The 11,517-nt window shown below is 47.5% G+C and overlaps 1 protein-coding gene across 1 annotated transcript in view; it reads left to right on the top strand.

The window, feature by feature from the left end:
* The window catches only part of EXOC4 (exocyst complex component 4), a 274,343-nt gene extending 264,494 nt beyond the window's left edge, over positions 1-9,849 (top strand). The window contains exon 17 of the mRNA XM_027702468.1: positions 8,628-9,849. Within this exon, the coding sequence (XP_027558269.1) occupies positions 8,628-8,865 (238 nt within the window). The 3' untranslated portion in view covers positions 8,866-9,849. The remainder of the gene's footprint in view (positions 1-8,627) is intronic.
* Positions 9,850-11,517: the final 1,668 nt, after the last annotated feature.

Raw genomic sequence — 11,517 nt, 5'->3', positions numbered from 1 at the left:
GCCCACCGGCAGCTCCCAAACATTCCTGCTTTTATTAGAGCTCCACAGGCTCTCCCCACTGAGCATCTCCCTGGTTTTACACCCAGTTCCGAGCCACTGGATCCTAAATAAAACCAGGCTTTTGCCACAGGAACTGTTGTTCCCAGAGGGGAGCTAAAATTGTGGGATTTTTTTGCCGACTGGAGCAATTTGCAGCCCTTTCCATGGAACTGCTGACTCCCCTCTGCTTCCAGGCTACATTCATTTCCACATTTCCTCTCATTTATGCACGAGGCAAAGGGAAAAACCCCTTAATATTCTTTATGAACTGACAGATGGCATAGGGAATTTTTTTTTTCTTTTTTACCATGTGCAGTAAAATGCAAATGTGTGTGGCTTATTTGCAAATGCTGGCATTAATAACTGATATTTAAACAGGTCAGATTAGCACTTTTACTGATCTATTAAAAAGATTCCCCCCTTCCCCCCAATCATTTGCACACTCAAAATCAATTTTAATACAACATGTAAATTGAATTTAATTTTTTTTTACATATAAAATTGCATTTATCTGCTCGAGCCATTAAATTTACTGTTTAATATGTACTTTCCAGCTCACTTGGCTAGAATTTCATTGCTCTTTATCTGTATAAATTTAATTAGCCTTGATATCATCAGTATATTATAGAACTAATTAAAGATTTAGATAAGTGCTGAGGGTGCTTGTTTAATACCCTGTAAAGTTCCATTTGGAGAGGGAGGATTTCCATCTCTCATCCTAGATCAGCCAGTTTGGAGCTACAAGGAGTTGTCTCAGACATTGTTTTGGGGTTTTTTTGAAAAATTATTTAATGGGGTTTAATGGATTTATCCTCCCTTTGAAGAGCTGTGTAATTCCTGTGGATCACAGAGGGCTTGGAGTTGTTCAGGGATGGGGTTTAAGTGCTCCATGTGTGTGTGTTTTCCCCTCGTGGTGATGCTCAGAGATCCCCAGGCATCCCCATTCCCAGAGTTATGGAATCATCATTCCATCATTATGAATTATAGATTATGAAATACAGATTATGAGTTATGAATCATTCCATAGTTGTGAATTATTATGAATTATGGAGGTTGGAAAAGACCTCCAAGATCGTCAAGTCCAACCTGTGACTGATCAGCACCGAGTGCCACAGACGGTCATTCCTTGGACACCTCCGGGGCTGGGGACTCCACCACCTCCCTGGGCAGCCCCTGCCAATGTTTAACAACCCTTTCCATGAGGAAATTCCTCTTCATGTCCAACCTGAACCTTCCCTGGCACAGCTTGAGGCCATTCCCTCTTGTCCGCTTAGGAAGGTGGCAAACGGGATTCAGGAAAATCAAGTTGTGAAAATGTTACAGGTTGGAAAATAAGTAGTTTTAGGTCAAGTCTAAAGTCCTCGAAGTCCAAAGACCACTTTCCACTCTCCATGGTTCATAGAATCATAGAATCCCAGAATCCCAGAATAACTGAGGCTGGAAAAGCCCTCCCAGCCCATGGATCCACCCTGTGCCCGATGCCCACCTTGTCCCCCAGCCCAGAACATTGAGTGCCGAGGCCAGGCATTCCTTGGACACCTCCAGGGGTGGGGACTCCACCACCTCCCTGGGCAGCCCCTGCCAATGTTTAACAACCCTTTCCATGAGGAAATTCCTCCTCATGTCCAACCTGAACCTTCCCTGGCACAGCTTGAGGCCATTCCCTCTTGTCCGCTTAGGAAGGTGGCAAACGGGATTCAGGAAAATCAAGTTGTAAAAATGTTGCAGGTTGGAAAATAAGTAGTTTTAGGTGAAACCCTCGAAGTCCAAAGACCACTTTCCACTCTCCATGGTTCATAGAATCCCAGAATCCCAGAATAACTGAGGCTGGAAAAGCCCTCCCAGCCCATGGATCCACCCTGTGCCCAATGCCCACCTTGTCCCCCAGCCCAGAGCACTGAGTGCCACGGCCAGGCCTTCCTGGGACACCTCCAGGGATGGGGACTCCACCACCTCCCTGGGCAGCCCCTTCCAGTGCCTGACCACCCTTTCCATGAGGAAATTCCTCCTCATGTCCAACCTGATCCTCCCCTGGCCGTTCCCTCTTGTCCTGTCCCATGTCCCCTTAGGAAGGTGGCAGATGGGATTCAGGAAAATCAAGTTGTGAAAATGTTGCAGGTTGGAAAATAAGTAGTTTTAGGTGAAACCCTCAAAGTCCAAAGAGCACTTTCCACTCTCCATGGTTCAGAGAATCATAGAATCCCAGAATCACTGAGGTTGGAAAAGACCCCAAAGATCCTCAAGTCCCCCCTGTGCCCGATGCCCACCTTGTCCCCCAATCCAGAGCACTGAGTGCCAAGGCCAGGCCTTCCTTGGGCACCTCCAGGGGTGGAGACTCCAAACCTCCCTGGGCAGCCCCTGTCAAGGCCTGGCCACACTTTCCATGAGAAAATTCCTCCTGCTGTCCAACCTGACCCTCCCCTAGCACAGCTTGAGCTCATTTCCCAGCAGGACCACGTTGCCCAAGGCCCGAGCGACAAACCACGGGAGGAAGGGGAAAAGGGAATAAGAAGAAAATATTAAAGGTAGAGCTTGGAAATATCAGGATAAAAAGGAGGAGAGGGAAAAGGAGAGACCTTTGGGAAGAGTGATGATGTTCTGCACGTACTTCACCTTTCTCTTTGCTAATTATCTCCACGTTTCAGAGGTGATTTATCATCTGTGTCTCACAAAAAGGGTTTGTAGCGAGAGAAGACCAAGTGCTTCAGTCCCACAGAGCTGCCATTGCACCCCAAAAATGTTGTCTAGGGGTTTTTATCCAAAATTGCTTAATTTATGTAGAAAACACCACTCAGGTGAGCTGATTTGTGTGTAGTGTTTCCTACACTGTCTCTGTGGTTTCAACTTGAAAGGGGAAAGTAATTAGGTTTTATAACGTGGCTGCCTTTAATTAGAAGGTTGGTCTCATGGCTTTTGAATAAATACATTGATTTTTGTTGCCTGTGCACTGCAGTGGGTACAGTGCTGATCAAGGTGTGAGGGCTTCCCATGTCTGATACCGTTTTCTGCCTTGAAAAAAATAGTTTTTGATTCTTTTTAATATTAATTTTTAATTCATTTTCCAGCTTTAAAAGAAAAAAAAAAGCCAATATTATCCTTCCACGCCAGCCTTGATTACCTGTTCAGGGCTGTGATTTGCAGCGTGAAGCACCATTATATTATAAATTCACTTTTATTTCTCCCCCCTGTGCTTTGTTTTCTTTCCCAACCCATTTCACATCTTGGATGTTTGAACCCTTTAGGCTTTGAAGTGTTTTTTTTGACATTCTGGACACGCTTTTCCTGCAGAGCCTTCTGGGCCTCCTGCCCCAAATTGTGCCGTGTGGGGTGGTGGCACATCTCCTGAGGGGCTGTGAGTGAGGTGGGATCTGGTGCCTCTAGAGAAGGTGTTGATCAGAGTGGCATGTGAACATTTTTGGCCTAATTTTGGGTTCCTTCCACAGCCTGTGGAGAAATGTGGGGGTTCCTCACCCCAGGCAGTGAGAGGTGTCTTGGCTTGGTGTCCAAGAGGAGCTGAGGTTGACTTAGAACAACAAAACCACCTCTGATGGGGACATCTGGGAATTCCCCTGGAGCACTTTGGGTTCTTCTGGAGGCAGAGAAGGAACATTCCTGTTGTTGTCCCCAGAACTGCTCCGGGTTAATTAAAAATCAGGATAGAAATCTTAAGAAATGTCCCTCAGGATCCACATTTCCCTTTGGAATGGAGTCCTGAGGGTGATGGAATTCCCTTATTTTAGGGTTGTAGCTGCAGCTGAGGGTGAGCAGTGGTGGGTGATCTTTAAGGTCCCTTCCACCCCAAACCATTCCATGATTTGAATCCATTCCAGGATGTAATGTAGCAGACCCCTCCCATCCCAATTTTCTGTTTCGTTATCAGAAGCTCTGAAGATGGAACAACCAGCTTTAAAATGCTGCTCCTTGACACATGTGCAAACATCTCTGCAGCCCTCCTGAGGTGTGGGAATTACAGGAACTGCTGCTTTCCAGGGATTTTTCCTTTGCTTGGTGTTTTCAGGACTCATATTCCCAAACCCTGGGAGCTGGAGCTCATCCCTCCTGCCCCTGGAACCATCATCTCCGTCCTCATCTCTCTCTCCCTTTCCCACCTCAGATGTCTCCACACCGGAAGAATTTGTCTCCTTGGGGAAGATAATTCTTCAGGGATTATCCCCTTGGTCAAGCCAGGCCTGAAAATACATTTTTTTTCTGCATTACTCAACTGAAGATGTTTGACTGAAGTAATTTCTTGCTGCATTTGCCCTTTTTGCCCTCACTGACATCCTCCCTCGTATTTAAATGTCCTGGTTCCACCAGGATCTGCAAATATCAGAACTGAGTGATTTTATAACCACAGATTTGGGGTTATTTTCTTTTTCATTTGCCTTCTGGTGGGTTTTCATGGGATCACAGCATGGTTTGGGTCAGAAGGGACCTTAAAGCCCATCCAGTTCCAACCCAAACACCTTCCACTATCCCAGGTTGCTCCAGCCTGGCCTTGGACGCTCCCAGGGATCCAGGGGCAGCCACAGGGCAACCCATGCCAGTCTTTCACCACCCTCATCATAAAACATTCCTTAAATCCTGTCTTAAAACCTCCCCTCATTTAGTTTTTATCCAGATTTTTAGTGTCAGTGCTTCCTGCTTCACCTCTTTGACTTTCTTTATTAGAGCAACACTTCTGGGGGCTGTCCAAGGGCCTCCCAAATCCCCAAAAAGAGAGGGAGATAAGGCACAAAATTTATATAGACCCTTTTTTTTTGTTCCCTCTGGGTAAATCACGCCCAGCTCTGAGTTCTTGCCTTGTGCCTCTCTTTCTGTCTCCACTGCTCGGAGCAGCCCCCAGCTCCCTAACGAAGGAATAATTAAAGTGAGATCCTTTATTCCTCTCATCTGAGGGTCCTTCTCTGAAGAAGAGATCAAGTCACTCCCAGGGAAAATCAGAATTTCATTTCTAATTCACCTGACCACCTTTTGAAAACGTTTTTTTTGGGTGCAGCAGGCCTTGGGTTACAGGTGAACATTAACATTTAAATGGAAGAGGGTATTAATAGCCCTCAGAGGAGCTGATTGCCTTTCCTGAGAGGTTTTTTTTTTCTAAGTGAGAAAGCTTCTTAATTTTTATTCTTTTTCTCCAAGTGTAGAGTTCAAGAGACCATTTTTAATATATATATTTAAATATATATATATATATATATGCTCAAAATTCCCCCTTCCAAAATGGGTTCTTTGTTGGCAACTTGATGTTTTCTTTTAAAAGGGCTGTTTAAAAACCAAACTGGTTTGTGGCTCAGTTGGCTTTTATTCAGCTTTGCTGTGGGATGTTTTTTTTCCTGCCCCTGGGAAGCATTTCCACCAGGGATATTCACCCTTCCCTGTGTGCTCTTAGCACAGAGCTGTTCTTCGTGCCAGGGTGGATCTTCCTGGGCCAATTCCAGGAGGAAAAGTGCATTTTGAGCTTTGGCTTTAAGTATCATTTGCTCTTAGGTTTGTCCTGCAAAAAATGCCCCAAAAAATTCAAGGCACCTTTGAACCCAATCCCACCGTCGGTGGTCAGTGGATCAGGTCACAGATGTCAAAATTGGGATGTGAAGGATGGATTTTATTATTAAAAAATAACAAATCTTGGTCATCCAAACCATCAAAACTAGTTGGTCATCCTGTATGAGCAGCATATTAATGATTTTGGATACTTTTGGCAGCCTTTATCTCCCCCAAAATGAGACCATCAATGCTAAAGCTGAGCTTAAGTGGAGGGTTTGACCAGGGATTTAAGATCCTGAAGAGCTAAAGGTTTGGAGCCAGATTAATGCTTCCTTGCCCTTGTGAAACAGGACTTATTTCCATAGGAAATTAGGAGAGATGCTCCAGAAGGATCTGCCCCAGATTTAGGGTATAAAACCTCTCCTATCAGATCAACTCAACAAGTCCCATCGATGCTTTTTGGCAAAATATAAATAAAATTATAAATGAGTGAATAAACACACAAACATAAAGATTTCCCTCATGAGTTCCCAGGTCACTTTGTTCCCATCAGCTGCATTTCTGACTTCTTAGAATCCTGGAATGGTTTGGGTTGGAAAAGACCTTGAAGCTTATCCATTCCCACCCCTGCCATGGGCAGGGACACCTTCCACTATCCCAGCTTGCTCCAAGCCCTGTCCAACCTCAGACATTTCATACTCAAGTGAATACATTTGTAAATTCAGCTTTGATCTCTTCTCACCCCAAATATCCCATTTTTGAGCCCTGGAAGCTCTTACTGCCCAGGCTGGTGACCTGTACAGGGTAAATCAGCTTCCACGTGCCCACGTTAAAGCCAAAAGAAAGCTTGGGAAGCTAAATTTCCTCTTTGGTTAGGTGTGCTAATCCCATATTATTATTTATTAACCTCTTTGTCAGATGATGGAAGGAGCCCTCGATGAATATTAATTCTCCTCCCTGGTTTTAAAAGCTCACCTTTAAAAAAGGATTTCACTGAGCAGATCCCTCTCACCCGGCGTCCATTTATTCCCCCCCATCCCATCCTTGCTTCCCACAACCTCCCCTTGAAAATCAAAGGAGCCTAAATAAAAAAAAATTAAAAAATCACAGAGCAAGAGGCTCATCCCACCCCCTTCTTTCATATTTCATTATTTGATAACATCAAAAAATGAGTCCATCGGAGCTTCGCTTGGGCGAAGGCAAACAGGAGTGGGCCTGATCAATATTTATTAATACTTTCAAAGACAAGGGGAGGCAAAGTCGAGCAGACTTGGTAATAGAGTGAATAATTACTCATGCAAATAGGGTTTGGCCCCAGGCAGTGCCAAGCCAAGGCAGCAGGTTTTTAATTGCACCCAATTAAAAATGCAGCACCTTTCGCTCTCGCGCTCTCGTTCTCTCTCTCCCGCTGTCTCGTTTTTATTTTAGGGGAAGTTTTTAATTAAAAAATAATCTGATCTCGGGAAGAGTGGCAGGTGAATTCTGTGGTTGTCAGGGGCAGAATTATTTTTCGGTCGGCCGAGATTTGGGAGAGGTGAGAAGGAAGGAAGGTGGAAGGATGAGGGGGAAAGATGGGCCTGTATTGTTGAACTTGGCCAGTGATCCCTTTGTGCTTCAGACAGAGCAGATTTAGTCCTTTCTCTTTATTTTAAGGTGCTCTGTCACCTTGGGAAGGCCACGAGTCCTGTGCTTTGGAGCAAAAAAGACTTGCCATCCCCATCCCTGGAAGTGTCCAAGGCCGGGTTGGAGCAACCTGGGATAGTGGAAGGTGTCGGGCTTGGAACTGGACGAGCCATGAGGTCCCTTCCAACCCAAACCTTCTGGGATTGTATCGACTGTCCCGTGTGCTGGGGTGGCACAGAATGCTTTGGGGTTCCCTGTCACACACACGGGATTTGGGAGAGGTGAGAAGAAAGGAAGGTGGAAGGATGTGGGGAAAGACGGGCCTGTATCACTGAGCTCATCCAGTGATCCCTTTGTGCTTCAGACAGAGCAGATTTAGTCCTTTCTCTTTATTTTAAGGTGCTCTGTGACCTTGGGAAGGTGAAGTCCTGTGCTTTGGAGCAAAAAAGACTTGCCATCCCCATCCCTGGAAGTGTCCAAGGCCAGGTTGGAGCAACCTGGGACAGTGGAAGGTGTTGGGGTTGGAACTGGATGAGCCGTGAGGTCCCTTCCAACCCGAACCTTCTGGGATTGTATCGACTGTCATGTTTTGGGGTTCCCTGTCACACACACGGGGACTGAGATCAGCAGCTGGCACAGGGTGACATTCCAAACCTGAGGAGTTTGTAGGGCTGCAGGACTCTCCTAAATCCCTTCTGCAAAGTGCAGCTGACACAGGGATGTGCAGGGGCCCATCCTTACCTCCCCCCCTGTCTTGGGAGCTGCACAAACCCCCTCTTTTATCAGGCTAAACCAGGGGGATTTGGGGATCTGAGAGCCCCTTGCAGGGCCTAAAGGGGCTCCAGGAGAGCTGGAGAGGGACTGGGGACAAGGCCTGGAGGGACAGGACACAGGGAATGGCTTCCCACTGCCAGAGGGCAGATGGGATATTGGGAAGGAATTGCTGTCTGGGAGGGTGGGGAGGGGCTGGAATGGATTTCCCAGAGAAGCTGTGGCTGCCCCTGGATCCCTGGAAGTGTCCAAGGCCAGGTTGGAGCAACCTGGCATAGTGAAAGGTGTTGGGGTTGGAACCGGTTGATCTTTAAGGTACCTTCCAACCCAAACCATCCTGGGATTCTGTGATGGTGTTCCATGGGAAGATGTTTGTGCTCTCTTTGTGCAGCACCTGATGTTTCTCTGCTGAATAAAAGCAAGAGTTGATGCCATTTTTAGGAAGGAATGTTTCCCGTGGAGAGTGCTCAGCCATTGGAATGGGCTGCCCAGGGAGGGGGTGGATTCTCCATCCCTGGAGGTGTTTGGGATGAGACTGGATGTGGCATCAGTGCCACGGGCTGGGAACCACGGCGGGGTTGGATAAAGGGTTGGACTGGATGATCTCAGAGGGCTTTTCCAACCCGGCCGATTCCATGATTCTGCGATTCTGCAGGAATAAAAGTCTGGAGCGTTTACCAGGGTGTTTTTCTCCTTTGCTTGCTTTGCAGGCAGTACTATGAGATGCTCTACAACACCGCAGACGAGCTGCTGAACCTGGTGGTGGATCAGGGGGTGAAGTACACGGAGCTGGAGTACATCTACGCCCTCAACCTGCTGCACCGCAGCCAGACGGGCGTGGGGGACCAGACCACGCAGAACATGAGGCTGCAGAGGCTCAAGGAGATCATCTGTGAGCAGGCTGCCATCAAACAGGCCACCAAGGACAAGAAGATCACCACGGTGTGACCCACCCTGCCCCTCACACCCCTGGCAGAGCCGGGACTGGCAGGTGGCAGGTCCAGGCCTCTGTTTGTGTGCTGGTGGGGAGGGAAATGCCACCTGGGATTTGGGGTTGGGGTTGTTTTTTGGGGGGGTTCTGACGTGTATTCATCATCATGCTTCTTCATGTGTTCTCCCACAGCAGGACCAGGAATCCTGGTGGAGTTTGGGGTGGGATAGTTGGCTTTGCTCTGCTCTGCTCTGCTTTGGGGTGTAAAAACAAGCTGCTGTCTCTGGTGGGGTGGGCAAAGAGAAGATCTCACGCTGGGTCAGGTCAGGGAGTTCAGACCACGCTAAATAAACAGCACCATGACAGTCAAGCACAGCCCTGTCAGGATCTTGATGGTTTGGAGCCCTGTTTTGGGGCCTGCTCAGCTCTGCAGCGAGTTCTCCATGAGAGTTTTCTCCACATGAAAAGTGGAGAAGCTCCACATGAAGTTTTCTGCTGTTCCCACTGCAGAGAGACCTCATTGTTTACTCCTTCAGCCGATACATCCTTCAGCCAGTTCTCAGTGTGGGAGGGAACACGGGACCATTTGTTTCCCACTTGTACTTTTTCATTATCCCAGAGCCATCTGGCACCGGGCGATGGAGAGAATTGCCAACATAAGATAATAACAAAGCTTAATTCTCTTGTTCCCAGTGTATCTTTGGAGCCTGCCCAGCTCCAAAGATATTTTGTCGTTGTCATTTGATGTTCTGGAAGGACACACGGGGTGATGTGGCCCAGCACCGATGATCAGCAAGGGCAGGAGGGCAGATCCAAGCTCTGTGGGCTGAGGGACACTCAGTCTTGACCATATTCCTCAAAAATAAGATCACACTCCACTTGTATTTGGCAAATAAATTGTTGACCCAGCTGGGCTTCACTTGCTGAGAGAGGTTCTCCCTGAGCTGTGTAACTTGGGTGTCCTGAAACTGCAAAATTAAAGGATGTTTAAAGACTCTTCAGAGGCTCCTCTGCTCTGTCTGGGTTGTAACAACTGTGGGTTCGTGGTGATTAAAAGGTTCCTTTCCAGGTCCGAATTCACGGTGTTCTCCAAGGTTCCATCAGCATGGAAATGATCCGAATCATTCAACTCCAGTCCTCAAGGAGCTTCTCAACATCCATGAATTCAGGCTGAGCTGCTGTGGCCTCATCTCAGACTTTTTATTCCTGAGTTCAGACTGAGCTCCTGTGGCCTAATTCCAACTGGGTTTTACTCCTGAATTCAGGCTGAGCTGCTTGGCCTAATTCAGACTGGGTTTTACTCCTGAATTTAGTCTGGGTTGCTGTGGCCTAATGTCAGACTGGATTTTATTCCTGAATTCAGACTGAGTTTCTGGGGCCTCATGTCAGACTGGGTTTTATTCCTAAATTCAGACTGGGTTTTATTCCTGAATTCAGACTGAGTTTCTGGGGCCTCATGTCAGACTGGGTTTTATTCCTGAACTCAGACTGAGCTGCTGTGGCCTAATGTCAGACTGGGTTTTATTCCTAAATTCAGACTGGGTTTTATTCCTAAATTCAGACTGGGTTTTATTCCTGAATTCTCACTGGGTTTTATTCCTGAATTCAGACTGAGCTGCTGTGGCCTCATGTCAGACTGGGTTTTATTCCTGAATTCAGACTGGGTTTTACTCCTGAATTCAGACTGAGCTGCTGTGGCCTAATGTCAGACTGGGTTTTATTTATTTTACGAGGGAAAAATTCCCTTGCAAAGGGTCTGGGCTGTGTGTCGGTGTTTGTTTCAAATCTAAGAGGGGAGGGAGTGGGGGTGGGAGGGAACATTTTGGGAACATTCCTATTCCTGAAGCTGTTGCTGTGGGCAGAGCCAAGCTGTTCCTGTTCATAGTAAACAACTCTCTCAGACACCCCACTGCTGATCCGCTCCCAGTGTCCACACACACCCCTAAACATCCATCTGGAGCCACTGTTGGGGTCCTTCTTGAAGAAGAAGGTGGTGCTGACACACCAGAGATTCTGAGGAGGTGTTTGGAAAGTCCCCTGAGAGCACATGGTGCCCCTCAGGTGTCTGTGTGATCCTGTTCTCTCCACACAGCAGCCACCACCCTTTTTGGGTCTCATGGATGTCCCTCATGTCCCTCATGGTCTTGGGCACATTTGGCAGGCTCTGGCTGTCCTGGATTTATCAGTTCTTATGGATGGAACAGAAGCACAAATGTCCTGAGAGCATCAACCCTTGGGAGACTTTCTGCCACTGCCCTGCCAGCATTTACTTTTCCTTTCCTCAGCACTTTGTTGCCTGGTAACTATTTCCCCATCCCAACCTGTGGAACTCAGTCACACAGATGAGGGATTTATAACACATTCCCAGCGGAGGATGGTTTTCCAAAGGGAACAAACCACATGAAGTTGCTGCAAACTCTGCACTGACCCAAGAACCCCCTTTGTCTTGGATCTGAGCACAACACACCCCACTTCTGTCCTGAAGGGACCCAATCCTCAGTGTGGGACCTTCCTACAAGACCACAGAGAACATCTCTGGTTCTCCCTCCGGCTCTGGGAACAACAGCAGGAGGACGTGGAGCTGCTGGAAAGAGTCCAGAGGAGGCTCCAGAGCTGCTCCCAGGGCTGGATCCCTCTGCTCTGGAGCCAGGCTGGGAATGTTCCCCTGG

The sequence above is a fragment of the Neopelma chrysocephalum genome, unplaced genomic scaffold (genome assembly GCF_003984885.1).
Source record: "Neopelma chrysocephalum unplaced genomic scaffold, ASM398488v2 Primary Assembly neopelma1_187, whole genome shotgun sequence".
Taxonomy (NCBI): Eukaryota; Metazoa; Chordata; class Aves; order Passeriformes; family Pipridae; genus Neopelma; species Neopelma chrysocephalum.
Note: the sequence above shows the minus strand (reverse complement) of the source record. Positions and strands in the feature narration are given on the sequence as shown.